At 32.4% G+C, this 26,895-nt stretch overlaps 4 protein-coding genes across 10 annotated transcripts; 2 read left to right on the top strand and 2 right to left on the bottom strand.

Annotated features, from left to right (window-relative positions):
- Positions 1-1,649: 1,649 nt before the first annotated feature.
- On the top strand, positions 1,650-5,514 carry LEW1 (Undecaprenyl pyrophosphate synthetase family protein). The gene is made up of 8 exons (XM_089761106.1): positions 1,650-1,950; positions 2,035-2,086; positions 2,540-2,810; positions 2,916-2,977; positions 3,776-3,974; positions 4,074-4,170; positions 4,717-4,799; positions 5,154-5,514. Exons 2-8 carry the CDS (start codon positions 2,039-2,041, stop codon positions 5,159-5,161), a joined length of 768 nt encoding a protein of 255 aa, XP_089617232.1. The 5' UTR covers positions 1,650-1,950; positions 2,035-2,038; the 3' UTR covers positions 5,162-5,514.
- Positions 5,515-6,409: 895 nt separating this feature from the next.
- CLPP6 (CLP protease proteolytic subunit 6) lies at positions 6,410-10,161 on the bottom strand. 3 transcript variants are annotated; one of them, XM_022871320.2, is made up of 9 exons: positions 9,979-10,156; positions 9,805-9,866; positions 9,440-9,509; positions 8,866-9,067; positions 8,677-8,742; positions 8,398-8,538; positions 7,343-7,396; positions 7,052-7,144; positions 6,410-6,620 (listed from the first exon to the last, which is right to left on the bottom strand). In XM_022871320.2, exons 1-9 carry the CDS (start codon positions 10,062-10,064, stop codon positions 6,573-6,575), a joined length of 822 nt encoding a protein of 273 aa, XP_022727055.2. In that variant the 5' UTR covers positions 10,065-10,156; the 3' UTR covers positions 6,410-6,572. The 3 variants fall into 3 exon arrangements, 2 of the variants coding, with proteins under 2 accessions (XP_022727055.2, XP_022727056.2); XR_016342313.1 differs by having other exon boundaries at positions 6,565-6,620; positions 7,309-7,396; positions 9,979-10,159; XM_022871321.2 differs by lacking the exon at positions 7,343-7,396 and having other exon boundaries at positions 9,979-10,161.
- Positions 10,162-11,185: 1,024 nt separating this feature from the next.
- LOC111281866 (Phosphoglycerate mutase family protein) lies at positions 11,186-16,948 on the top strand. 5 transcript variants are annotated; one of them, XM_022869620.2, is made up of 10 exons: positions 11,186-11,325; positions 12,840-12,901; positions 13,056-13,163; positions 13,316-13,395; positions 14,180-14,342; positions 14,713-14,787; positions 14,910-14,998; positions 15,573-15,692; positions 16,380-16,424; positions 16,538-16,948. In XM_022869620.2, exons 2-10 carry the CDS (start codon positions 12,842-12,844, stop codon positions 16,644-16,646), a joined length of 849 nt encoding a protein of 282 aa, XP_022725355.2. In that variant the 5' UTR covers positions 11,186-11,325; positions 12,840-12,841; the 3' UTR covers positions 16,647-16,948. The 5 variants fall into 5 exon arrangements, with proteins under 5 accessions (XP_022725355.2, XP_022725358.2, XP_022725357.2 ...); XM_022869623.2 differs by having other exon boundaries at positions 11,260-11,325; positions 12,989-13,163; XM_022869622.2 differs by having other exon boundaries at positions 11,290-11,325; positions 12,979-13,163.
- Positions 16,949-17,071: 123 nt separating this feature from the next.
- FAAH (fatty acid amide hydrolase) lies at positions 17,072-23,933 on the bottom strand. Its single transcript, XM_022869615.2, has 20 exons — positions 23,577-23,933; positions 23,348-23,457; positions 23,170-23,230; positions 22,597-22,787; positions 22,389-22,518; positions 22,175-22,252; positions 21,931-22,078; positions 21,643-21,755; positions 21,480-21,555; positions 21,227-21,298; positions 20,958-21,009; positions 20,444-20,524; positions 20,265-20,348; positions 20,035-20,138; positions 19,779-19,871; positions 19,035-19,103; positions 18,616-18,680; positions 18,461-18,522; positions 17,608-17,703; positions 17,072-17,515 (listed from the first exon to the last, which is right to left on the bottom strand). The coding sequence occupies exons 1-20, from the start codon at positions 23,653-23,655 to the stop codon at positions 17,453-17,455; spliced, it is 1,827 nt and encodes a 608-aa protein (XP_022725350.2). The 5' UTR covers positions 23,656-23,933; the 3' UTR covers positions 17,072-17,452.
- Between the last annotated feature and the right edge of the window lie 2,962 nt (positions 23,934-26,895).

The raw sequence follows: 26,895 nt of genomic DNA, 5'->3' as shown, positions 1-26,895 counted from the left end.
ATTTTATATATTTAAAGTTGAGTTGAATTCGGGATGAGCAAAAATCCGTCCTGACCCAACCCGTTACCATCACTAATTATTATTATTAATGAGATGCATAATTAATAATCACTTATCCAATTTTTCAGATGCTAAATTTAAATAATTAATCTAGCAAAGAGTGATAATTAAGGTATTGCATAAATATTTTATTAAAAACAATGAATATTAGAGAAAAATGTTTTTTTTTGTATTATTTATTAATTAACCAATTATCAGTCTCAATTTGGTTTTCTATGCATGGCCAGTATTTAATACATATGGAAAGGCCAAACCCTAATATTGCTGAACCCTAATAATGCCTATCACGAATGCTCAAAGCAAGGCATAATTTTTTTTTTTTAACAATAACAAATTTTATAAAATTTTATGATAAATATGTGTTTTTAAAACTTTTCTAGAATAATATTTTTATTGATGAGTTTTTTTTTTCTTTTTTATTTATTTTTGTTTGCATTTGTGACTCGGAATTAGGATAGTTGAATTTCATATCAATAGTTAAATTTTCAAAAATATATATATATTTTTAAAAAACATGATATTAACAAATTTTCATAAGAATAGTTCATTCTTAAATTTTCAAGATTTTTCTGGCCAAAATAAATTATCAAAATTTTTAATTATAACTACAAAAAGATTATTATACATTGAATCATCACCTCACAACGTATGAAACTTAAATTTAATTATCAGATAAACTTAAAATAGAGTCTATCAATTCATAGATAAATAAACTAATTCATAAATAATATATTACAATAAAATAAATAATTATATGGAAGGAAATACAAATATTTAGGACAAAAATAACGTAATAAACTATATTTTTAGATGGATTTTTTTTTGCTTAAATATTTAAAAAGATAAAAAAAAGTCGTTGAGTAGGTTGGATCAATGGATATTGATATGATATTGAAATTGGTATTTAAAAATTATGAATTTAAAAAAATTTATGTGTGTAATATTATATTCATTTAAGTTAATATAAAAGTAAAAGTTTAATAATAAATTAAGAATTTAAAAAATATATAAAATTTTTTTAAATAAAATTAAATAATTATCTATGCCTTTATTGTTTTATTATAATAATTTGAGACTACAAATATTTATTTTTATATAATTAAATTTGTAAGCATATATTTTCATTCAATTGATGAAAATAAATATTAAGGGTTAATCAATTTTATTAGTCTAATAAGAACTCAATTAAAAAAATAAATATTTAAAATTTTAATTAATTACAATAAAATGATAAAATTTTGAAAGATTATTTTAATTCAATAATCAATTATTATATCATAATCAAATTACAATTATTAAATAATTAATTAATAACTAAAACCACACAAAATAAAACTTAAACCTAAAATCTCAAATTTTTATTTTTTTTATCAATAACCTAAAATCTCATTAGCATTTTAAAAAATATTTTATTTTAATTTCAAGAATTATTTTATATTTACACCTTTTAATTTCGTTTTAAGTGGAATGAGTACTTGTAAAGAGCATTGGACTTCCTTCAATCACGGGACACGGGACACGGGACATGGGACACATGCTCGATGAGAGACCAGGGAAACCCGTTTAAAAAAAAAAAAAAAAAGGAAAATCAAAACCACAACAAAAACGTCTTTCAGTTCTCTCTCACTCCTCTTTTCTAAGTCTTTCAACTAATAGGTCAGGCTAGCTGACGTCTTCTCTCTTGCTTTGGCTCACTGAATTACGTTTATAACTTGTTCCTTTTCCATTCTCTTTAATCTCCAAAAGTTCGCTTTTTCTCTGTTGATTGTGCTTCTGCATTTGGGTTTTCCCTGTTTCTCTTGAACTTCTTTGGAATTTCTCGAACCCCTTTTGCTTCAAGCTACGATTCCAGTCCAAGAGAGCTATCGCCAACTTGCTTGTGTTTAAAATGTTAGGACGTTTTCTTAAGCGATTCCTGTCAAACAATATGCTTTTTCTTTGATTACTAATGGGTTTCTTTTTTTTTTTTCAAAGATTAATGGATTTCAAGAAGGAAACGCGGATGTTGTATCGCTGGATCGCTCGAGTACGTAATATTGGTTTCTTTTCTTTTCTATTTTTACTAGCATTACTTTTGATGGGCTTTTTTCACCCTTCAAATTTCAGTAAATTATCTATATACTAAAATCATACATGGGTTTTTTTACAAAGGACGCGGCAGCCTGGAATGGGATTGGAATATCGGTTACAAGTGTTATCTAGACCTACTGGATCCCACCTCTCAAGTTTTGGGATTTAAATATAAATACTTTTTCTTTGAATTGAGAACCGTTATCAATTGTTTACTGCTTTTGTTGGATAGATTTTAGCAAATATGTTCCTGGTTTTAGTGGAATTTAGTGTTTAACAAGGGACTTTAAAGTGTATTAGAGATGATTATTCTGTCAAATTATCATGGCTGAAGTGGTGATGAATTTTTTGTCATTTATTTTTCCTGAATTGAATTAGATGTTCATTTTGGGTTTAAGGTTTTGTGCAGATTGGAAATCTTCTACTTCGGTTATTGTGGCATCTCTTACATGTTATTATTAACTTATGCCACTTTACACTGGGTATAGCTAATGCGCTTGAAAGCCATCTTATCTCTTGGGGAATACTGGGGAGATACAAATCCCTCCATGTAGCCAAGCTCCGGTATCTAGCTATTGTGGTAGAAAGTGAAGAAGCTTACCAAATTTCAAACATTATTGAGCTTTTGCAATGGCTGGCAGCTGTTGGTGTCAAATATGTTTGCCTGTATGATAGGGAAGGTAAGAATTCTGGATTCTCACCTTTGCTAGATTAATCAGGTGAAGATGCATCCGCAGTTTTTGTATTTAACATAATAGTGTTTTTGTACCATTTTGTTGTTCTAGGAATATTGAAGAAATCAAAGGACTTCATCTTGGAAAAGTTGGATGGTGCAATATTATTTAAGGTACTACCCTCTCTGCTCATGGTCAAATTAATCTGTTTCATAGTTCACCATGACTTATTAACATCATTTACTCAATATAAATCGGCTAAATGGCTGATCAGTTGCCAAAAACAAACTGTCATGTTGTGTAATAGCAAATTGATCATTGATACTCACAGGTTCTTTATGGTACTATGCAACAAAAAATTGTTATATGGTACTAAGGTCAACTTAGTGGTTGGCACAATCTTGAACCTCCTATAAAAAACCTGATACAAATTTGTGACTTCTATATTTGGTCTTGTTCTTGACTGCTTTTTGTACTCTTAGGTTTCTTTCTGAAAACTTAGTTTAGGGAGCTATTCCATGTACCATATGTTTCCTGAGCTCCAATTCTGTGCAAAGTTATTGGATTATTTTGTGACATACAATGATACAAATGGAATGTTCCAAAGGTGCTGAACTACTAGCAAACCTTGGATCTATCTTGTGCAGGAAGCTCATGAAAATAATGTACTATGCAACAAAAAATTGTTATATGGTACTAAGGTCAACTTAGTGGTTGGCACAATCTTGAACCTCCTATAAAAAACCTGATACAAATTTGTGACTTCTATATTTGGTCTTGTTCTTGACTGCTTTTTGTACTCTTAGGTTTCTTTCTGAAAACTTAGTTTAGGGAGCTATTCCATGTACCATATGTTTCCTGAGCTCCAATTCTGTGCAAAGTTATTGGATTATTTTGTGACATACAATGATACAAATGGAATGTTCCAAAGGTGCTGAACTACTAGCAAACCTTGGATCTATCTTGTGCAGGAAGCTCATGAAAATAATGTGCTACTAGACCAAACACATATGACTCTGGAGTTTGCTTCGTTTTCTGATGGGAAAGAAACAATGGCCAAAGCAGCTAATGTACTTTTTAAGAAGTACTTAAAATCAGGTGCTACTGACAAAATTCAGGAAGAGCAAATCTTCACTGAATCTCAAATGGCCGAGGCACTCAAAACTGTTGGTTTGTGTTGCATGTCTGATCTACTTGGTGGTTGTTACAACTAGTTTTCTTTACCATGTCAATACTTGACTTTTGGAAGTTGATCTACTTTTCTGTCAGGTAGTGGAGGGCCAGAACCTGATCTTTTATTAATATATGGACCAGCCAGGTGCCACTTAGGTTTCCCTGCATGGAGACTTCGATATACTGAGATTGTGTGAGTATTCTCTTGATGTAAATTCTTTAGAATCAGAGAAAATACCTTGTTGTTTTGTTCTCCATAATGCTTATTATGGGATTCTGTCTGACGAAAGATTTACAACTTTCTAAATTGTATCTTCTTTTATATATCAATTTTTTTTATTATTATAAATGAAGAAATGCAGATATGGTGGATATTATTTTTACCATTTTTGCACAGAGCAAGAATATTTCATGTGTAGCCTCCTCTTTTCCTTAATTTCACGATTTGATTGGAAAAGTAAAGATTAGCATTGAGGAAAGATGTAAAAAGTCCATTCAGTTTATTGTTGATTCTAGATTTTTAAGGATTTTCTGTTTTTACCATGCAGGATAAGTGGTCTTAGAACTAATTACTTAGCTACTGCTGTCTTATCTCGAGTGCTGATATAGTGGTTGCATAGATTCTACTTTGTTAAGAGCTGAGTTTTACAGTCATTGCATAACTTTTGGCCTTCTTTTTTCGTGGGAATAAATCTGTCTTCTAACACCAAATAATATGTTTCTTCTTGTTTTAAAACAGACATATGGGGTCTTTGAAGTCCATGAAATATGGGTTACTAATTAAGGCTATTTACAGATTCACAACGGTGCGGCAAAACTATGGTAAGTTATTTGTTCTTTTCACTTGCACTGGCTGTTTATTCTAGTAAATGATAAATGTAAATGGTGTCCCAAACTAGAATTAAGTTTAATCACTTCAAACGTTTCAAGTTTTCTTCTCTCTCTGTTCTCATGTAATATGCTTTATGTTTTTGAATGTTCAAGAGATATGTTCAAGAAGGAGCTGAAATTCTATTTATTTAGCTGATAACTGAGCTATTCAAAATCCATATATTATTGTTGTTTTCTTGGGACTAGTAAGAGGTTCTTGCTAATGTTTTTGGTAAATTGAGTATGTAAAAGAAAATGACAATTGCATTTTGGTGATTTTGCACTGAATCTTCATTCTTTCAACAGGTTCATGAGGCACTGCACCGGGCGTTCATTTTCCTGGACAAGTTGTGTCATAGTATACAGTAAATGTCACGGTTTCAAGTTCGGTCTGGGGTACTTGGATCTGATTTATTTCAAATGGCTGATAATTTTCCAGATAACAATAAAGCATCTCTCAAAACAACTGGGCAGTGATTTAATCATCTGTCTGAGTTCTTGACCTGCAGAAATTAGTTGCCTGAATTCTTGACCTACAGAAAGTATTATCATGCACGTGTTTGTTAATTACAAAATAACTCTTTTATTATATGTTATTCCGACAGCCAGATCAGGTAATTATTGTTTATAGAGCAACATCCAGGTGAAAAGCTGCTTCTATTTGGTATATGGAAAAGTGTTAATTTGAAAAAATTGTGGCTATAGAAGAAACCTTCAGTCATGGAGGTTCGTAGGGCAAAAAGAAAACTTGCCCATATATGATGATATTTCGAAATAGGGTTTCCTTGATAACCCTCAGCCATTGAAATATTGACAGAATTCATGTAACTCTCATGCTCTGTTTGTTGCATGGAATATCGACAATGAGAAAATGTTTTTTGAAAAAGTAAAGACTCTTTTGTTCGAATGAGTTAAAAATTATTTTTTTGATTAATTTTTTAAAAATTTGTTTTTAAAATAATATTATGTAACATTAAAATGTTAAAAATTATTTATTATTAAAATATATTGAAATGATTTATTATTAAAATTATTAAAATTAAACATTTTATATTTTAATAATAATATTTAATATTATTAAAATAATAAAATATTATTTAATATATAAATATTTATTATTGAAATATTAAAAATATTTTTATTGAATAATATATAAAATAGAAAGATTAAAATTAAAATATCAAAAAGATTTTAATGTTAATATATTATTTTTTTAATTAAAATTAAATAGATTTATTTTTTATTAATATAATAATATTTGATCAGATCCAAATTAAATTTAAGCTTAAGATATATTATTCAAAATTTTACTTGATTAGAATTATATAAATATTTTTTTAAAAAATTAAATAAAAATATTTTTAATAATATAATAATATTTAAGATTGGATCAAATTAAGTCTAACTTAAAAATTCATAGTGAAAGTTCAACTTAAGTAAAATTATGTTTACGAGCTTATAAACAATTCTATTTATAAACAGTTTTATTTTTAAAAAAAAAAATGATCTCATTTTTTATTGCCTAATCAATTTTTAACCAAATAAATATTAAAAAAAAAAAATTGAAACAAAGTCTCAATAGCATGAGAATAATTTCTTTTAATAAAGCATTTTTACTACTCTTTTAGACACAAAGACAATCATAACTTTAAATAATTAAATTTATAAACACCAATTCGGAACATGATTACTATCGCCAAGGACTTTGCTAATCCCAATCTGAGTTCAATATTCTGTTTCCAAGACACCATCAATGAGCCCAAAATCAATAGCCTGTGAGAGAAACATAGGGAGACACCACACCGGTTAGTATTTTCTTTCAATTTGTTGAAATCTATATATGCCGTGACATTTTGAGCACAGAACATATCACTATATAGGCCCTTAAAAGCATAAACCAATTTGAAACTTCCCGTCCTACTCGTAAGAAGCATGAATGAAAGGGGACAGGAAGGGGCGGATAATTTTTTGGAGATTGGAAAATAAGAAAACTCGAAAAAAAATTTCTCCTAGATACCCAATTTTTTGTTTTTTGGACACCCTTGTCACAATAAAATTAACAAATCTGTCGACAGACACTTAAAAAAAAGAAAAAATTCATGAATTCGTCATTAGGGACGGGCATCAGACCGAATGTTTCCAGCAAGTATTGTCACCGTGAACCACTACCTCATGTTCTTAACAAAACCAGAAAGCAACATTACCTCAGCAACAGATAAGTATCGGTCCCTATCTGTGTATATTTGCACTAGTTCAAGAGGTTGCCCGGTGAAAGCCGCATACATTTTGTCAATTTTCTGCAACATAAGTATGAAGGAAAAAAGATCAAATTAATTAAAGGCTAAATGTTTAGCAGAGTATTTCCGTGCTCGGTAAGTATTCTGTATTAACCATAGCAAAAGCCAAGAAAATTTAGAAAGCATAAACGGAGATTGATCCCCTTGATTTATTGGTAGCTTACTCATAAAATTGTAACATATAAGAAAGGAAATTACATGGCGCAATTGAACTGCTTCGTCCACTTGGTTTATGACGTCTAGAACATTACCCTTCAAAAAGAAAGAATGCATGACCCAATCAATTTCAAAAAGTACATGAGATGATATTTCATGTTTGTTACACCTAGTTCAAGAACTTAAAAATAATTTAATAGCATCCCTAATTTTGTCACAAGAACATGAGTTTATCTTCTACAGCAAAACGTGCAACTAAATACCAACAGGGAAAACTAACAAACTAAATTAAAGAGGAATCTGGATCGTAATAGAAATCTGGATACCAAAGTAATGATCTTTACAGAACCAACCACCTTTGGCTAACTATATGTAGATGTTGAATTATGATGCAATGCCACACTTGTTGTCGAATGTCTCATAGACACACAAGTAAAAGAGAAGCAAGAAAACATTCATTTTTTAATATAATAATTCAAAGCTTTAATGGAATAAATAAACATGAATATGCAATGATCATATCATCATTCCCCAAGTACCCACAACTGACAGTTGAGAAATCCACAATTTTCATTTTAAGTTGTATAAAGAAATCAATACTACATACTTTTCTAAGCATATAACAACAATTATTCGGCTAGTGCAACAAAACCTATTTGAAACTTCTATTATTTATAGAAATTATATTATCCTATTTCAAAAATTCCATTGCACTCTTTTTAATATTATTGTTTAGAGAGAAAGTTCAGTATCATCTAAAATATCAATCTATAACAAGCACAATTCAATATTTCAAATTTAAGGTTTTATTCTAGATCCAATGAGTGCCAGAAGATCCAGAAGTAAATTTCTCCAGGTCCCATTAGTTTTGAAAAATTAGCACATAATCAAGAATCAAATTTTCAATACCTAAAAAAGATTCAATGCTTGAGTTAGAGTTTTTCCACAAATAAAAACTTCTGTCATACTAATAATCTTGCCTCGAACGAGACAAACAAGATATGTACTAACTATTTCAAATCTTCTCATCCCCTTTTACAAACTTTTCTTTTGTAAATGTAGCAACTAGCAATGCAAACCGAGAAGTTAAATCATACCCCACATCCACTATGAGGTTGGCCTATCATAATACGTGCATTTGGCATTGCATAACGCATCCCCTTCTCTCCACCAGCAAGAAGAAGTGCTGCTTGGCTTGCAGCTACTCCAAAACAAACCGTGCCAACCTTTGGCTTTATCTGAAATAATGACCAATTGGTGCTTGCAAAATAAGAAGCTCGAATAAAGCATGTAGCATGGTTTTCATCCATACTAATATGTCATAGCATGCAGCAATAAGTACAAAAGAATGAGCCCAAAAAAGTTTGAAATTTTACCCAAGACATGCAGTCATAAATTGCCAAGACAGAATAGGTGCTTCCACCGGGGGAGTTCAAATACAACTGACAAGGTATAGGTCATAGTTATAAACCACGAGCAGGTTCCAAAATTCTGGATTTAAAGTGCTATGTACCAGATGGAAAAATACAAAAATGCAGAGAGAATAAGTAAAAATATGACCACACCAGAATATCTGCATCCTCATCAATAGCTGCCAGCGTCATAAGCTGTGATATAACTCTTTGAGCAACCTGTGAATTGACTGGTTGCCCAATAAATATGATTCGATTCCTGAATAACACAGTTGAAAGGTCCAAAGGCCCTCCTGGAGTCATTACTGCTGGCATTACGAGTGGATTCGCCGTTTGGGCTACTATTACACCATAGCTGCACATAAAAGGTATTATGATGTATATGTCAAACACACAGGAACCAACGGTATGTTTCCTAGAGGGGAGCAAAAATTGTCTCATACAATAAGTAACCTATTAGGAGGTAGCAAAACCTAACTATTAGATCAAGGATTTTCCTTCCACACTCAACCTTTCCATCCTAACACAGTACAGAGGATACCTTCAAACTTCATAACTAAACCATCAAGGAATTTACCCTTTTAAAAAAGTGATGACTAAAAGTCAACAACTAAAGATCGCCAGCGGTTTATGCTTGACAAACTTCGAACACATCATTTATATGCATTCATAGCATAAGACACGAAGCAGTAATATGAAATTGAAGCCAAAGGATAGAATAAGAAACCTTCGATTGCTATCATGGAAGCCCTTCTCGTTGACCTTCAGAGATAGCCCAGAAGTTCTACTAGATAACCCTGGACCCATAATTATTCAATTTACATGTACATAACCAGACAGCACATGTAATTAAAAATATCCAAAAAGAAAAAAAGGAAGAAAATAGCTCTCAAAGGACATTGGCAAGCTCAATAGAAACAGAAACATGTAAAACTTCAGAAATTGAGAATTTGGTTAATTGAATAAGTTTAACCACAGATAGGCAAGTTTGAATCAAATCAATGGGGTGTAACCCAAATTAAAAAAAAAAAAAAAAAAAGATAAAAAGCCAACAAGAAATTGCTAATTAAATTTCAAGAACCGGAAAATTACCCTTTGTAGAAGAATCCCCATATGGGTTTGGCAATGCGGAGACTATCAACCTCGTCGAGTTTCTGAAAGTTACAAGATTTCAAAGAAAGAACAATGAGAGCAAGTAAAAAGAAAAAAACACTTTGAAATTCAGCAAAAGAAGCAGGTGAAAAATGTTAAAAAAAAAACATGTACCTCGAAGAAAGGGACGAAATAGAAGTGGGTCTGGTTCGAGTAGAGAGATAGAGACTCGGAGCAGATGAACTAACCGAAGCCATCATTATTGGAAATAGATAAGATACCAAGCTAAAGTAGGAAATTTGAGAGAAAAAATAGAGAGACAGACAGATTTTTTTAGGGCAACGAAAATTTCAGGTGACTTTGTTTTTGGGTTACTCTCCGGCCCACTTAGTTCTTTGTAACGTTTCCATTGGCAAAAAGGCCGGATTTTTCTGAAACGGACCACCTCGGAGGCCCATTTTCTGTCAAAATTTTATTTGTATCGATTACAAATTACAAAAAAAAAAAAAAACTTTTTATTTAATTTTTTCTATGCATATGAGAATTGAGACATTGATATGTAGAAATTCAACTGGCATCATTATAGTTTGAGGGTTTAATGCAATTGGCACTCTACCTTAAACAATTCCATTTGGAAATGTATTTTCCTGAAAGAAAGCATTTTTCTTTTCATTATTGTGATATGAAAGAAACCAGCATGGTTTCTTATAAACCATTATCCGCCAGTGAAATATGGTTAATGCTATCAACTATCAACAATTATTTCTACTTGAAGGGATTTTTTTTCTTCCTTTTCGGCTTGTGGCTGAGAATCTTTGACGAATCGATAATGGGCTGTTTTTCCATTGGAAATCAACCAATATCCAATCTGTTTCGTCGTCGTCATCATCATTATTCTTTTGCAATTATGTAAAATTTAGCTGTAAAATATAAGAAATTCTTTTCAAATACTATTAAAAATATTTTTTAAAATAATTTTGTATTTTTCTAAAATACTTTTTTACTGAAGAAATCACATTTGTAAAATTATTTTTTAGATAATAAATTTTACGATTTATATTTTATAAAATATTAATATTTATATATTTATATTATATTTTAATAAAAATTATGTATTATAATTTAAATTAATATAAAATATAAAATATAATTTTTATTTTATTAAATTTATATATAATTATTATTATTTTAAACTATATTATTTTGATATTTTATTTATATTATATTATTTTATCGTGTTTTATATAATTAGATATATCTGACAGACCCGTTAAAAAAAAAAAAATCAACAAAAGGAAAGATGTTAGATCTACCGGACAGACAGCAAAGATCAAACTTAAACTCCAAAATAGTTACTAAGGCCAGCACCATGTGATGTCTGTTGGCATAAACTACACGTCATCAACTCAATTCTCCAACATTAATCTTCTTCGTTTCCTGTGTTATTATTACAGTTAGATCCCAGTCAACCTCTTTACCACTTCGGTGCTCACCTCTTCACCTCCTCTCTCTCCCGATCTGGTAAATTGTCAAATCCCTGAAACCCTATAAGCATTTTCCTTTTTTTATTTTAATGTTTGGCAACTTGGGTGATTTATCTTTTTCCAGTGGATCATCTTGCTGTTAGTTATAATGTTGGGTTTTCCAGTTTAAATTAGTACGCAAAAGTCCACTTTTTTATGGTTTACTTTTGGGTTTTAGCTTATGATTTTTCTTGTTTGTTTCAGTGTGGATTCATTTGATTTGGTCTATAGATTGTCTAAAGATACGGATTTGATGACCTTTTATTCGGGGGAGGGTGGGGTTAAGGGGAAAATATGGTTTGTGAATTGGTGAAAAACCGTGGTCTTTTTTTGAAGGGTACAACCTTGAAATGCTTTTTGTAGCTTTTAGCCTCTGGGTTTGTTGATTCTGTTGTAAAGTCATTACCTTTTTGAATGATCCACAACCCAGTAGTCATTGAACTTAAACCTTGAATTACTTTTGATGGCTTTTAGCTTCTGGATTTGTTGATTCTGGTGCAAAGTCATTAGCTTTTAAGTTATCCACAATCCAGTAGTCATTGAACTTACTAGAGATGGGACCTCAAGTTTTTAACTATTTCTCTATTTGTTTCTGTTTTCTTTCTATTCATAATAAGAAGCAAAGCTAAGAAATTTGGGTTATTTCAGCGTGGCAAGTGGCCTGCTAATTACTGTTTGGAAGTCTGACAATGTGTCACACATACACGTATTGCGTACATGTTTGGGCAGTTATAGATGATAAGCTGAAGCAACATTAATTCCTAAGAGATTAGGTCCTCCTCCTCACGCTTCTCTTATTGGTGGCTCTCAATGAGTAAATACCGTTACTTAGAAGTGAAGAGGGGATCTTAGCCAATTTATTTTAAAACCCTAAAAACCTCCCCATCAAAGGTTTACTAGGCCAAAGGCCTACACAATTGCCAAACCAAATTGACCCAGTAAGATGTGCAAAGCCCACACTTAGATGATCACATTAAATTATTTAGGCTTTCATGCATGTCTTGTATTAGGACTAAATTTATTAGCCTGCTTTATTAAACTATAAAATCACCAATTAATAGTAGCCCACTTACTGGAAAATTCTAACATGTGTCACCCACACATTAAGGTGTTAATTTGGAGGCTAAGAATAGAGAACAATAAGTTTGGGGAGAAAATTGTGCTTAAAACATGTAAAAGTTAGTTTGGCTCATTGTTTTCGAGCTTGGTTATTGTAAAATTTTAATGGAGTTTCGGTTGAGCCCCTAATAAAGTGGTATTTCACCATGTTAGTTCCTGTTGTTATGGTGCTGGATTGCTTCCTTACACTATACATGATTGTTGGGTTAGTTCTGCTTTTAAACTTGCATATTCTTTGCTGTTGTTCCTGAATATTTTGATATGCTGACATAATTATGCTATTGACCAGATGCAGTGTTAAAATCCTTGTTCTGATACTTTTACAGCATTTGATTTTCTTTTATGCTCTTTTTTTCTTTGTATTTAAACTAATGGTATTGTCTTTGGCTGCAGATATGGATACCAGTGCCGGCCCAAGTTTGTTCCCTTTGCACCGCTGCAAAACTCTTCACCTGGTTTGTATCAAATTTATTTTTCAATTCAAATGGTACATCCATTGCAGATTTGAAGCTGCTATACATTTGGTTTGAAGGATATTCAAGATTGCCTTCTTTCTTGGCTTTTGCTCGCAAATCAAGGCATTGTGGTCTTATAAAACGATACATCCAGGTGAGGCATGCTCAGGGGATTCACAATGTAGTGGGAGATAAAAACTATAAAGCTTACATGTCTCCGGAATATTTCGATGCACACATTACTCCTCTCGGCTGGCAACAGGCAAGTAGCTGCCATTATGTTGTCATATATATCTGTAGGCACGTTTTAAATCTAACCTCATTCAGATTATGCTCATATTTATAGTCAAAAGCAAGAAACTTGTTCTTATGAGAGGAATCTTGTATGAACCCTTATTATTGGTAATGTTGCAGGTTGATAATTTGCGTAAGCATGTCCATGAATGTGGCCTTGCTAAGAGGATTGATTTAGTCATTGTGTCCCCTTTGTTAAGGTAGTGGTGCCAGCATTTCATACTCCTTTCAATAATCTTTCCCCGATATATATCTTCTTATGCCAGTCTTTTGAATTGAGTAATTCGATGGGCATGAAGCTAGATCTTTTATGAATCATGTAGGTTTCTGATGTGCTGAATTCATCAATATATGTTTAGTTGAAGAGTGGAAAGCTAGGAATCTAATGTAGATTCTGCACATCCTTTTTGGGCCTGAAGTTTGCTTAAATTTTAGGTTCTGGGTATCATATTATGTTGTCTATGGCTTTTAAATTATTTTGGATCTATCCTTTTGTGACAGATAGCCAATACTCATCTGTTCGTTGGAAACTTTCATTCAGTTAAGTCAAGGAGAATACAATGGAGGAATTCTAATGGTGCCTCTAAGTTTCATATTAAGATGTAGTGTTAATCTGTGGTAATTGTGGACACAAAATTTAATTCTGAATTCTTTTCTCGTTCTTTGCACTTGAGGGTGATGCTGAGATTATTACACTGGCCCTGCATTCATGGGCAATTTATTCATTTAGTCTTATTTAAGTGATTTGGTATTCAATGAAGCCGTTGCTTTTTTTTTTTTTTCCTTTTATCAAAGCAGATGTTAGTCGGTTATAAGTTGTTTCAACTAGACATTGAAGTTATTTATCAGAATTTGAGTTGGTAAAAGCTTTAATATCTGTAAAGTTCCATATAATTTGGTTAACATATTTTGTTGAATGTAGAATCATAAATTTTTATAGCATTGCTCCATTTAGAAGTTGAGTGTGGTCACTTTATGTTGTAGGACATTGCAAACAGCTGTTGGGGTATTTGGTGGTGAAGGTTATACAGATAGGATGGATATAGTACCGCTTATGGTAGCAAATGCTGCAAAAAGTAACCGTGCTGCAATTTCAAGTCTGAACTGCCCACCAATCATTGCTGTAGAACTTTGTCGAGAACATTTGGTTGGTCTTATTTCAATTTTTAACTGTAATGATTCCCTATCAATGCCTTTTTAGTGGATACACTCATACACTATTTAATGGAGAAACTATTAACCTTAAGATTTCTGGAATGGGAAATAGTTAACAAGGAAAGATAGTTAGCATGCATTGATCTTATCAATTTATTAGGCTTATGTTTCTCCTAATGCACTAGTTTTGATTGCCCAATTTCAGATTTCTGATACCTATTATTAGGTGCGAGAATGTTCATTTTATTTTCTCTGTTTATGCTTTGACATTGTTCTTTGCTTCAATAGTCACGTGTCAATGATAAATATCATATCCAATAGTTACATGGTCTCTTCTTTTTCTTTTTTTTGTTTGCTTGCAGGGAGTCCATCCTTGTGATAAGAGACAAAATATCAGTGACTATCAGCTTCTTTTTCCTGCAGTTGATTTCTCACTGGCAAGTAATTTGATTTCTAAGATGCACATGGAAATGCATTACTGTTTCAACTTTTCATATCTGAACCAAATGTGGCTAGATTTACGAAGGTATATATTGAATGTGTTTTGACTTGTATTCAGATAGAAAGCGATGACGACACATGGTGGAAAGCTGACATTAGGGAGACAAAAGAGGAAGTCGCGGCCAGGGGACTGAAGTTCCTGAACTGGTGCATACCTTATCTACTATTCATTGGCTATATCACTCCTTCAAATCTATAGATCTTTAAAAATGATCATAAGAAGGCCCTAACTGTATGGTTCATAGAAACTACTGCATCTAATTTGTGCACTGTTTGATATCATCTTAGATTTCAGAATAGCATAACTAGAATTAATGTATCTTATTTTGGGAAGGAAAGGGGACTAACATTAAAAAATGTTGCTGTTGCACTATATGAGAATTTTCTTGCAATGTAAGTATCTGATACAGCTAATATGGGGACTCTGTCAAAAATAAATTTCAAAACTTTTGCATCAAGGAAATCTTTCTGACTGATCCCATCTTCTGTTATTTTACTTGATTTATTTATTTATTTATTTTTTTGCAATTTTTTTTAACTTCTAACAAAGATATTTCTTTGAAGTACTTATTGTTTATAAGTAACTTTTTTTTTAATTTCTGTATTTTTCCATGTCTTCTAAGGAGACAATGCCATCCATTGAGGCTGCTATGAACATATAGATGTTTAATTTGATGTAGACATACAAAGGATTCTTAGGCTTCTTTATTTCACTTTGCAGGTTGTGGACACGGAAAGAGAAGGAGATAGCGATTGTTACCCATAGTGGGTTCTTGTTTCATACATTAAGTGCATTCGGAAATGATTGCCACCCATTGGTGAAGAAAGAGATATGCAAACAGTAAGTATCCTTAAGTGCCTTTTATTTTAGATGGTGAATCCTGTCAACTCTAGGCAAATTTAGACATGACTGTTAGCTTGGTAGCTTCTGTGCACTCTTGATCTATGTACTACATGTAGTTTATTCTCTACTTCCGATTCTTTCAATAGATGTCCCTGTCATCTCAGTCGAGCTTGAAACCTGCTATATATAAATATGGTTCAGAAAGATAAACAAAGGTTCATACCGTGTCTGCATGCTTAACGTTGCATGTCTCCATCTGCAAATTACTTCATAAACATCTTTTTTTATAGCATGGCTACTAGTTGCATTCAAGCTTTGGCACCTAATTTTGCACCTAGGTCACATTTGATGCAACAATGCCAGAGTTTGAAGTACTTTTAAGCTTTGAGTGTTTGATCAATGCTCATTCCACCTGAAAGCATTTTAAGGTAGTAAAAATTTCTTGACCTGATGGCTCTTTCAACCAAAACTAGAGTGTTGGTGCTTTTCACCAGAAAAGAAAGTGCCTAAAGATTTTTAACGAGTTAAAAGGAGTATGGCAACCAAACAGGGTTAATCTTTCGTCTAGTGTCTCATTGTGATTAAGTTGTGTATTAAAATGCTTCCTTAAAATTTGAAGTTCCTTGATAATTAGAATTACATTGAGGTGTTACCTCTCTTAACTATTCTACCTTGTACTCACAGCTTTGCAAATTGCGAGCTTCGCTCCATGGTCATCGTTGATAGAAGGTAAGCTGATATAAAACACAAACTCATTGCTGTTTCGGGTTGTTTTAAATTCATATGATACCCAATTTGGCTTGTTCGTGCTTCTTAGTGACTTTTTTTTTGTCTCTCTCTAGTATGATGGGATTAGACCCCTCAACAACTAATTATCCAGGAAAGATTCCGTCAGGCCTGGATCTCCCTAGTGATGTTGTGGATAAGAAGGCAGAAGAAAAGAGGACCTGATACAAATTCCTTTGTCTAAACATCATGTTTAACTCCTGTGATTTTCCTTTTTCGGCCACCCAATGCTTGCGATTTAGTAGCAGCATTGTTGGAAACTCGTAATCAGACATGGCTTATGTTATTATACTTTAAAGATTCTCTTGGCATATTCTGACTTAAGCATGTGGGTGAGGAAATTCAACAGTAGTATTTGAGATGTACTAGACTGTAAGAGATCTTTTAAGAACGAGTTGTTGAAATTCATATCGTTTGCAAAGAGGTTATAGGGCCTCAGATATTGACATACATGTTTTACTACAAAACTTTTGATGTAGACTTTGCTTTTAGTTTTACCTTAATCTGTTACCGATCAATTATAACCTTCTCTGCGTTTTTACGGTGCTCACTACACAGTGAATTTCCAGATGATGATAATGAGAAAAGTCTTATCGGAAACTCTTGGTGAACACAGTGAAATTCAATATGATGTAATAAGACAAGCATAGGGGAAACACTTTCCCAAGTCAAATTGAGGTTTGGACAACTATTTGCTTCCAGAAATCCTTTTCATGCAGCTTCGTGGGCGAGTACAAGGAATGGTGAAAATGAAAGAAATAACAGCATGTAGTTTTTGGACAAACTGCAGTAGAATCTAATGGAGCATCAGTTTGTTTGAAGTGTGGTTTGTCAGAATGATAACAGATAGCTTATTCAAATATGAAATAAGCAACGTGTTCCAATACACGTCATCATGCGAAATTCTTGAAGAGCCAACACAGGGATCTGCAATAAAACATGGGTCACGCATCTTGAGCTGTAAAAAGCTTTTATTTGGTCTTTAAAACGTCATAGAAGGAGGCAGGCTTCTTCACGGATTTAGCACAAAGTTCCTGAAAACATGAGAGGATTGTTTTATATTAGCGATGCACCTCATACATAGTTCTGAGCATTCTCTTTCGAGCAAATATAAACTTGTTTGTACCTCTACTGCAGAAGCCAAACGTAAAATTGTAGCTTCACCCCATGGACGGCCTATTAGTTGCAGACCTATTGGAAGTCCTTGTTTGTCATAACCAACCTGAAATCAGCATAACGAGAATGAAAACGAGCCAAACAATTCTCAAGCCAAGTTAGGCAGCGCCCAAAAACTAAATACAAGAGTAGTAATGGTTTAACTACGGCAATAGTTCAAGTATTCCTCAAGGTGAAATGTAATAAAAGCCACCCTGTTAACCGCTTTATTTTTCTAGATCCAGCCTGAACACAATTTATCGAGTATGAAGACAATACACCCACAATGTAGTTCTGTAATGGCTAGTTTGACCTTCACTTAACTACAGCTTGCCTCGCTCCATTTCTTATTTAATTCTTTTGCTAGGTTTCCTTCTTTTTTTTCCCTTTCTTCCAGCAAACATCATTGTTCACTTTTCCAATATACAAGTCAAAGTCTAAACCGTTATGTAGCAAGGCATGACCGTATCCAACAAACTCCAAAAGATCTATTTTGGGAACTCAGGTAAGAAGGCAATGCACAGTCACTGAAGGTTGGAATTCAAAAGGCCAAAGACCTTTTGCAATCATTCCTTTGCTCAAGTATAGCAATGGAAATCACACCAAGGTTTCCTATTTCTTGTCTCAAATATGTTGAGTTCAAGTTAGATGTTCAAATTCTTAGCAGAGGAGGCAGCAGGAAAAACAGAGGTTCCTGAAAGTACATGAAACTGGTTCTTCTCCATTTGAGAAATAATACATTTGAGCTTTGATCCTTTTCTCTCTTATTAATCAATACATTTAATATTACTTCATTAGGGAGGAAAGAAATGCATATCACTTACAGGGACAGTAATGGCAGGAAGACCAAGAAGATTACCAGCAATAATGAACCGCATGAGATAACCTGAAACAGAGTGAGCCACACATCAGATGATGGTAAGTCTAGAAGATGCAAGAGTAAACATATATGTCACTCTGTATAATGATGATGACAAACCTGCAACCTGCATGTCTGTCTCTCCATCTTTCAGAGCACTAGGTGGTATTTTTGGCGCTGTCATGCTGTTGTACACAAAAGCAGATTCTCATATATAAATTATGCATGGGAGTAAGAATCATTCTAAGCAGCAGAGCTTGAGCAAAGAATTAGTTCCTGCAGCATGTACAAGGAATGGCTTCTGGTAGTTTTACCATTTCCCATCTTTTCTAATGACTTGGTAATTCCTCCCAGCCTTACATTATAATTAACCATTTAAGCCAAGAATGAAATGTTTTAGTCAAACAGAAGAATTGTTTAAAGGTCAAACTCTTCAAAGAAGAGGCTTGAATCAGTTCATGAACAGAATTTGTTGCAAATGGCAATGAGCCTACTGATAAGAATCTCATTAATTTAGTTAAATGGTTAAACTTACATACCCAGTTGTTGGGGTAACTATGACATCAACCTTCTTGAAGATCTCCATGTGATGATGCATTATCCTTCGTCTGAAAGGCTGAAACAAGTCAGGTCAAGTAGAAAGTAGCGAATGCATTTTAAGTCAGGGGGGAAAGCTTTCATCAAATGACGATTCTATATAATATACTTGTGAATTTTCAAAGAATGTGCCAAACACACTGCCCTTTCTCTTCACTGTTTCCTTTTTTTTTTTTTTTATTAAACTCCCAATGTAAGTAAAGACAATGATTTCAGTTATCATCTGATTTGAATCAAAGACATGCAATGCTGCCCCTTTGTCTCTTCCCTCGATTAACTTCAGCATTCTTCTTTTGTTTGATCATACATTACCCATTCCTTTGTTCCCATTACTTTTTCCTATTAATTTCACTTTCCTTTTTTATAAATACTGATCAACAGAATTCACAATTCCATGCTAAGAATTAGAAATTCTATCATCCAGCATGCTATGGCAGTTCTTCAAGAGCAGATTAAAAGTGGGAACCAGAGTTCAAATATCTCTAAAATCTTAAAGATATTATAGGCAAACAAAGAAAAAGCTGTTTCCCCTTTAAGGATCATAAATTTTGAGGATTCTCCATGCGTTGAATCAAATTTTTGTAATTTTGAGATGCTTGCAATCCATTTCAGATATATGGTAGCTACTATAGATCCCAAGATCAAGCAGCAAAGTTGCAAATTATACTGTTGTCATTTTGCCTTACCTAAGACATTGTGCAGCAACATAGTCTGATGCAGAAAATGTTCGAAAAAGTGCCATACTAGTACGAGTATCATATGTCAATTTCACACCTTTCCTACAGAATTTAGAAAGGGAATGAGGCATTTATCTGTCAATATCTAATAAAGCATTGAAGGTAGAGAACTACTAATTCAAAAATACTTGTATATTTTTAATCGTTAGTGTTAATAAATCCCCAGTTTTATTTAGGCTAAATATTATAAAGCAAAGAAGCATACCCATCTTTAAGATCGGGATTTAGAAAGCATACTGTTTCAGATCCAATTGAAACAATATGAGCAGTGCGCATCTCATGCAGTTCTGGTATTACTATCTCTATTGTCTTGAAACATAACAACACCAGTTCAGTATGACATGAGTATGTTAATGCTAAAGTTGCAAAAAAAAAAAAAAAAGGGAACAGACAGCAAAATAACAATTAAGCAAATAACAATGGTGACCAACTTACTTCACATCCATGGCTTTTCGACAGAAGGTTGAGAACATCTTCACAGACATTCGAGATATCAGTTGAATGTACATCGTTAAACCACTGCAGGGGAAAACTGCATACTGAGAAACATTTCTTAAAAGAAAGAATATTACTCAAATTCAATCCACTTCCAGTGAAAAAGGAAAGATAACTACCTCTGTATACTTCCCCAGTCGCAACGATCCCAAAGAGTTTTCATTCTCAAGTGCAGACAAAATTGGCAAACAAGGGGGAGACTACAAAAAAACAATACAATAATGATTAATTAATAGATGCAAAGCACCAAAAGTAGAGTGCGGTCATATACTCAAAGGTACAAGTTTAGGTTTTTTAATTTTGCAGAGTTATTAAGGCTCCATTTGATTAATGCTTTTACTATTGCCTTTTGTTTTCTATTCATTTTTTATTTTAATATTTTGCTTTCTATTTATTTTTGCAAAAAAAAAAAAAAAAATAGTAAAAGCATGAAACAAATGAAGCCTAAGCAAGCAAAAACATACAAGAGTCACTAGCTTAATTCAACTAGATACTTGAAAAGACATATATGGTTCCATAACATGAAAATGTGCACGTGGTCCATAACAAACAGTAGGGAGAATTTAAGGAACAGTATTTCAGTAAAAAAAATTCAGAAGTTTGGACAAGTACTACTAAGGTTCTCAAAATTACCGGTTTCAAACTGATTCTGTCCTCAGGAGAGGAACCCAAAATTGCTGCATACCTGGCAAAGCCTCAGCACCCTTAGCAAAATTAGGAAAATACAACTTTACCAATATTTTCCAACATTACCAGAAAGTTCAACTGCTCAGTTTACCAGCAAAATATGCATGGTCTAACAGCTTAGTCATTACCTTAACTTGGTACGAAAGTAACATTCTTTCTTTGGAAAAAAAAAAAAAGTTAACCGTAAAACCCATTGACTATCACCAGATTCTTACACTAGTATGACATCTTCCACTGTTGATGCTATTGGTCCAATGATTTCCACAGTCCCAGAACCACATAGCGATCTGTGGAGATAAAGCATTGTAAATACAATAAAGTGAGTGCTGAACATCTTTAAAAAGGTTTGCTTGAGCATCATAGAATTTTGGTTTACAATTGCCATGAAAACCAACAATGATAAGTTCTTATGTTTACAGAAAACAAAAATTAGCAATCCGTTATGCAGCCTACAGAACAAGAGCTTACCCTCTCATGCTCGTCCGCCCATAAGTTGTTTTCAAGCCCACTACACCACAAAGGGATGAAGGAATGCGGACAGAACCTGCCTTTGTTTTCAGTAAACCACAGAACATCAATATATTGTAAATGAAATAAACAAGACTCCAACTAAGGTAATAACTTTTACAACCTCCACCATCTGTTCCCAGGGCAGCAGAACATAGTCCAGAAGCTACAAGTGCTGCAGGACCAGAGGAGGATCCACCTGTATATCTTTCAGGTGCATGAGGGTTTCTGGTTGTTCTGTACCTCAATACATTGATAAATTAAAAAAACAAATGAGATAAGTTCTAGAAGTTTGTATGGATTAATTACGCTAGCCATGAAAGGTACTTGCAATTAACAATCAATAAAAACATTACTGAAATAACATATCTAAATATGCATCTGTTATACATCTGCCAAACAACAAATTTACCCATAATTTGGATTGTTTCCAGTTGTGCCCATGCCCAACTCGTGCATGTTGGCCTTCCCAATAAAAATCGCACCACAACTCCGCAATCTTGAGACACAAACTGCATCCTTCTCAACAGAGCGAACCTCATGCATCCATGTTGTTGCCCCTGTCATAAAAAAAATTTCCAATCTGTCTTTCCTGCCACTACCAAAAAAAATTCAAGAAAACATTATTTTAGAAAATAAGTGGTGAGGTTATTTACCCTTAGATGGATGAGGATAGCAATCTATATCATCCTTGATTGCCAAGAATATTCCATCCAAGATTGACAACGGATTTCCTGCATGACTTGCAGCAACAGTTCCTTTTCAGTGATTTTCATTTATAAGATTTTTGTAGGTGGAGAACCTTATATTAACCATAATATGTGGACGAAAAGGCTCAAATAGCATCATGAACAGATAATACCACAATACCTTCCTCAAACCTTTGTGTTGAAGCTGCAGCTTGCTTCCTTATTTCCTCAGCATCAAACGAAACCAATAATGGTGTTGGGGGCTTATGATAGTTACACTCCTCAATAACTGAGATGATTTGTTCTGCAACCTATAACCAAAAAGTGGGAATTTCCATTGTAATTGATTTAGAGCAAAAGCAACTCTCTGGCATTTAATGGTGACTTACCATAGAAGGTGTCACAAGTTTAGATCGATAAGCATAAGCATAATCACGAATCTTCCAGTATCGGAATGATGGAAGCGAATCCCCACTCCAGCAACTAGCAGGATCATAATGAGGAAGACACTTTAAGGCTGATTCAACTCGGTCTTCAGGTTTTCCTTCTTCATCCACAATGACAACAGAAGGTTCTGCTTCTGGTTTGATATCATACAAATGATCAGCTAGGTTTGTAAAGTACAGAAACTAATGATACCTATGAAAGCCATTGATATGCTTCTCGCTCAATTCATATTTCTCATTCTCAAACTTATCACAATAAACCCTACAAAAATATTACCATAAAAAAAATGCCAATGGCTATCTTGGAGCATCCAATTTCAAAATTTGTTACTACCAACTGACCACATGGTGAAATGCAAAACTTTCACAAATTACTTTTAACATATAGAATTAGAATTCATAATTTACTAATTTAGACGTTAAAACATCGTACACCCATCATCAAAGAACAAAAGTTTCTTCTGAAAATACAATTAAACAAAAATATATATTGAAAAAAGTGGCAATAAACTAAACCTTGGGGAGGAAATTCAGGTTTAAACATGGGTGCTTCTGGTATCACAGTGTTCTGCAACATCTGCGTGCACCAAACATGAAAGTAACCATTAAATTCTCTTGATAATACCCAAATTTCAAACTGAGTAATAACTACTAAGGATATTCAAACAAAAAAAAAAAAAGCACAAAAGCGGACCTCAACTATTTTGTTCTGCTTTTTCAAGAGAGATATGATCAAAGAACCGATAACTGGAGCTTCAATTATCCTCACAAACAACTTGAGTATCAAACCCGTCAAATGAGGAGCTGCACCCGGAACAACCAAAAACAAAAGAAATGATCAAATTCTAAGTCAAAGGGTCAGATCTATTACAGTTTCCGTAAAGAAAAACACATTCAGACACATAATTCATGAAAACTGATACCTTTGATTACTTCGTGCTCGTATTTCACGGTCGACAAGTCCAGTTTCTCGGCTGGCACCATAACCCGCTTCTTCCCCATCTTAGCTAATGAGTTTTGTCTTGTTTCTTTGCGTGAATGTAGCAATGAGAGTTTTGATTATTGGGTGAGTTTGGACCAAAGTCTTTTTTATTTGTATGACTGATGGCATTTGCGAGGTCAGAGTCGAGAGTTAATGAGTTACAATAGCGCAGTGGAAGTGGTTGGAGCTATTTGTTGCGCTAGAGTGAAGAGTTACTGAGTTACAATAATTCGGTGGATGTGGTTGGAGCCATTTGATGCGCTATGAAGGACGCCTGTTTGGTTTCGTTGGCAAGCGTGCATCGGGCTTTCCTCGAGGAGTTGTGTTTTATTCAAAGTCTTCGGTTGCGGTTGGGGTCCAAATGCACCCAAATCAAATCCCATTTTCCTGGCAGTTGGGCTGCCCCATGCGTGTCACCTTAAAATAACTTATATTATTCTACTATTTGGCCCATTTTATATTTGCCGATGAAAGATTCAATTTGGAGTTTTCTCAAAGTATATCTGGTTATTTATATATTTATATAGTATAAAATATTAAATTTATATATTAATATTATATTTTATATAAAAATTATGTAATAAAATTTATATTCATATAAAAATATAAAATATTTTTTAAATTTTATTAAATTTATATATAATTATTATTAAAATTTTAAATTATGTTACTTTTTTATTTTATTTTATATCATATTTATATTACTAATAGGGGTTGAGAAAAAAGATGGAAAAATAAGAAGCTAAGGGAAAGTAGGGAGGGTTTGTCAAATTTGTTAGAGATTTTGACTACAAATGAAAGCCTTTCTTTTGAGTCAAGGCAAGTTTTTATAAATTAAAATATAATATTAAAAATATATAAAAATATATTATTATTTAAAATTTAATAAAAATATAATATAAATATAATAAAAATTAAAAAATATATTTTATATTAACACAAAATTAAAAAATATAATATAAATATATAAATTATTAATATTTTATATAATAAAATATACAAATCACTAAATCTGCTAAAAAAAAAAGACAATAATAGAAATGAATGACTGGTACCGTATCTAATAGTAGAAGAAGACAGATAAAGAAACACTCGTACTAGTACTATATTACACGTGTTTCTGTGTGTTTTACCAACTTCGTTGAAATGATTGAAGAGTTGTTGAGGTTTTTTTTTTTTTTTTTTTTTTTTTTCATTTCTGATTGTGCCGTGTTGGATGGGTAGCAACGGTATTTGGTTTGCACATAATTAAGTCAAATGACAACTGTCTTAAAAGGGCGGGGGGGGGGTGGGTGTGAACATCATTCATTCAGACCAACAAGTCGATATTCATCCTATCAAAATAATTGGTTGGCCGTGGTGGTTTACTTTTGGCTCCGACTCATTAAAAGTTGAGTGGGAAATAAGATGAGTTTTGATAAATTTGAAAATAGAAATTATTGTAAAATTAATTACTATAATTATAAGATTAAATATTATAATAATGATATTAAAATTGATGATAAAATATATTTTTTGATAAAAAATAATGATGACAACAAAAAGAAAATAAAAATAATTATTATAGATTTTTCTCTAAAAATTTATTGGCAAATTATTTAATATTTTAATATTATTTATAAGGTTAAAATCTTAAAATGTGTATTCAATCAAAATATTAATATGTATTATTTATTTATTTATTGATTACACTAAATCAATTAAATTATTTTAAAATTTTTAAATAGAAAACAAAATGAAGAATAAAAAAATGAAAAGTTAAATAACATAAAAATTACTCAAACTTTGAGGCCAAAAAAAAAAATCTTAAACAAAAATGAAACGAGAAATGCAATAAAAAAATTAAATTAATCTGAATAATAAGGAATTTAGTTTATTTTAAATAAAATTTTGATTTTAAATATTGTAAATGAAAAAAATAAACTTATGAAAGCTTCTCTTTATAAGATCTAATCTAATTTAATTTTAAATTAATTGAGATATAAAATAATTACTAAACACGAAATTTCGGATTGAACATTTTAATTCTAGGGAATAATTGGAGGGTACTGTACTTTGCTAATGTTATCCAAACACGTTAACAATGTCGTTTAGACTAAAAAACAGAGAGAAACCGCGCCTTGTTGGAATTGAACTGTGGAATCCCAATCTCTCTTGCGATATATTTTTTTTTTAATAGAGGAGATTTGTAATAAATTTAAAAAAAAAAGGATTCCACCACTGTTTATGAAATGATAACTATAAGAGAAAAAAATTCAAATTTCATTGATTTGGTGCAAGGAAAAAAATGATTTGGGTGATTTTGAAATCTTAAGATATGATTTAAAGTTTTAATCAAAAGTAGTGTCTAACAGCTCAAGAGAATGAAAAACATTTTCGTACACGTCATAGTTGTGATTTACAACGGATCCTTTAATTATAGAAGGTAATTGTAATATGATGAAATCCTTCACGCTATTCGCTGACAAAATAGCCTTCAACCTCCAAGACAAATTTCCAAATCATTTCTAAAGTTCCACCATTTTGATGACTCCGGTGATCAGCACTCTTCCACGATTGCTATCACTGTATGTCTCTTTCTTTTGGTCTGGTTAAGCCATTCCTATCTCTGCTGAACCAAATACAAAAAATGAGTGATTTTAAACGGAAATCATTAGCCCACAATCGCCTTTGGATGTGTCGGACTTTGGAGATTGCAATTTTTTTTCCTTCGCACAGAATTGGAAAAAAGGGTGATACTATGGTGAAAGACTTACTCATTGTCATCTGTGTGACAACACACATGCTTAAGGATAATGACTGAAGGTTTAATTGTATTAAAGAAATAATTGGAGTTTTTCATGATTTCAGGGAAGAAAATTAGAATAAAAAAATTAATATCCAATAATTAGTGAAAGTGTCGTTTAATTATTAAGTTAAAGTCATGATTAAGATAAAAACTATATATTATGATTTAAAAAAATAATAATAAATTAGGTTAGAGTTACCGATTGATTTATCAATAAATTCTAGGTCTTAAAAATGAAAAATAAATAGTACTAGTAATGGGAATGAATTTCTTAGGGAGAGAGTAAAAGAATAGTGGAATCTCAATATAACGCATCAGGTGCTTCACGATATCTGCAATTTTTTGCTTTTCCCACGCGGGCCGCCCTATTTCTCCCATGACTTCACGACGCGTTCTTCTGCTTAACAAATACTACTACTCCACTAATATATAAAAAATGTAATGAAATTCCATTTTAAAGCATATGCACTAC

Source organism: Durio zibethinus, chromosome 5 (genome assembly GCF_047325235.1).
Source record: "Durio zibethinus cultivar Kanyao isolate XHJ-2024 chromosome 5, ASM4732523v1, whole genome shotgun sequence".
Lineage (NCBI taxonomy): Eukaryota > Viridiplantae > Streptophyta > Magnoliopsida > Malvales > Malvaceae > Durio > Durio zibethinus.
The sequence above is the reverse complement of the archived record's forward strand: the minus strand, read 5'-3'. Positions and strand labels throughout refer to the sequence as shown.

What these genes read in the sequence shown, in the direction of transcription:
- LEW1 (XM_089761106.1), top strand. Translation starts at nt 2,039, where the DNA reads ATGGATTTCAAGAAGGAAACGCGGATGTTGTATCGCTGGATCGCTCGA. An exon ending in TTGCCTGTATGATAGGGAAG is followed by an intron (nt 2,811 to 2,915) that starts GTAAGAATTCTG and finishes TTGTTGTTCTAG; the next exon opens with GAATATTGAAGAAATCAAAG. An exon ending in CGAGGCACTCAAAACTGTTG is followed by an intron (nt 3,975 to 4,073) that starts GTTTGTGTTGCA and finishes CTTTTCTGTCAG; the next exon opens with GTAGTGGAGGGCCAGAACCT.
- LOC111281866 (XM_022869620.2), top strand. Translation starts at nt 12,842, where the DNA reads ATGGATACCAGTGCCGGCCCAAGTTTGTTCCCTTTGCACCGCTGCAAA. An exon ending in ATTGTGTCCCCTTTGTTAAG is followed by an intron (nt 13,396 to 14,179) that starts GTAGTGGTGCCA and finishes TTTATGTTGTAG; the next exon opens with GACATTGCAAACAGCTGTTG. An exon ending in ATGGTCATCGTTGATAGAAG is followed by an intron (nt 16,425 to 16,537) that starts GTAAGCTGATAT and finishes GTCTCTCTCTAG; the next exon opens with TATGATGGGATTAGACCCCT.
- CLPP6 (XM_022871320.2), bottom strand. Translation starts at nt 10,064, where the DNA reads ATGATGGCTTCGGTTAGTTCATCTGCTCCGAGTCTCTATCTCTCTACT. An exon ending in TGGGGATTCTTCTACAAAGG is followed by an intron (nt 9,510 to 9,804) that starts GTAATTTTCCGG and finishes TTATGGGTCCAG; the next exon opens with GGTTATCTAGTAGAACTTCT. An exon ending in TTTATGACTGCATGTCTTGG is followed by an intron (nt 8,539 to 8,676) that starts GTAAAATTTCAA and finishes TCATTATTTCAG; the next exon opens with ATAAAGCCAAAGGTTGGCAC.
- FAAH (XM_022869615.2), bottom strand. Translation starts at nt 23,655, where the DNA reads ATGGGGAAGAAGCGGGTTATGGTGCCAGCCGAGAAACTGGACTTGTCG. An exon ending in GGAAACAATCCAAATTATGG is followed by an intron (nt 21,756 to 21,930) that starts GTAAATTTGTTG and finishes ATTGAGGTACAG; the next exon opens with AACAACCAGAAACCCTCATG. An exon ending in ACAGAATCAGTTTGAAACCG is followed by an intron (nt 20,525 to 20,957) that starts GTAATTTTGAGA and finishes GTTTTTTTGTAG; the next exon opens with TCTCCCCCTTGTTTGCCAAT.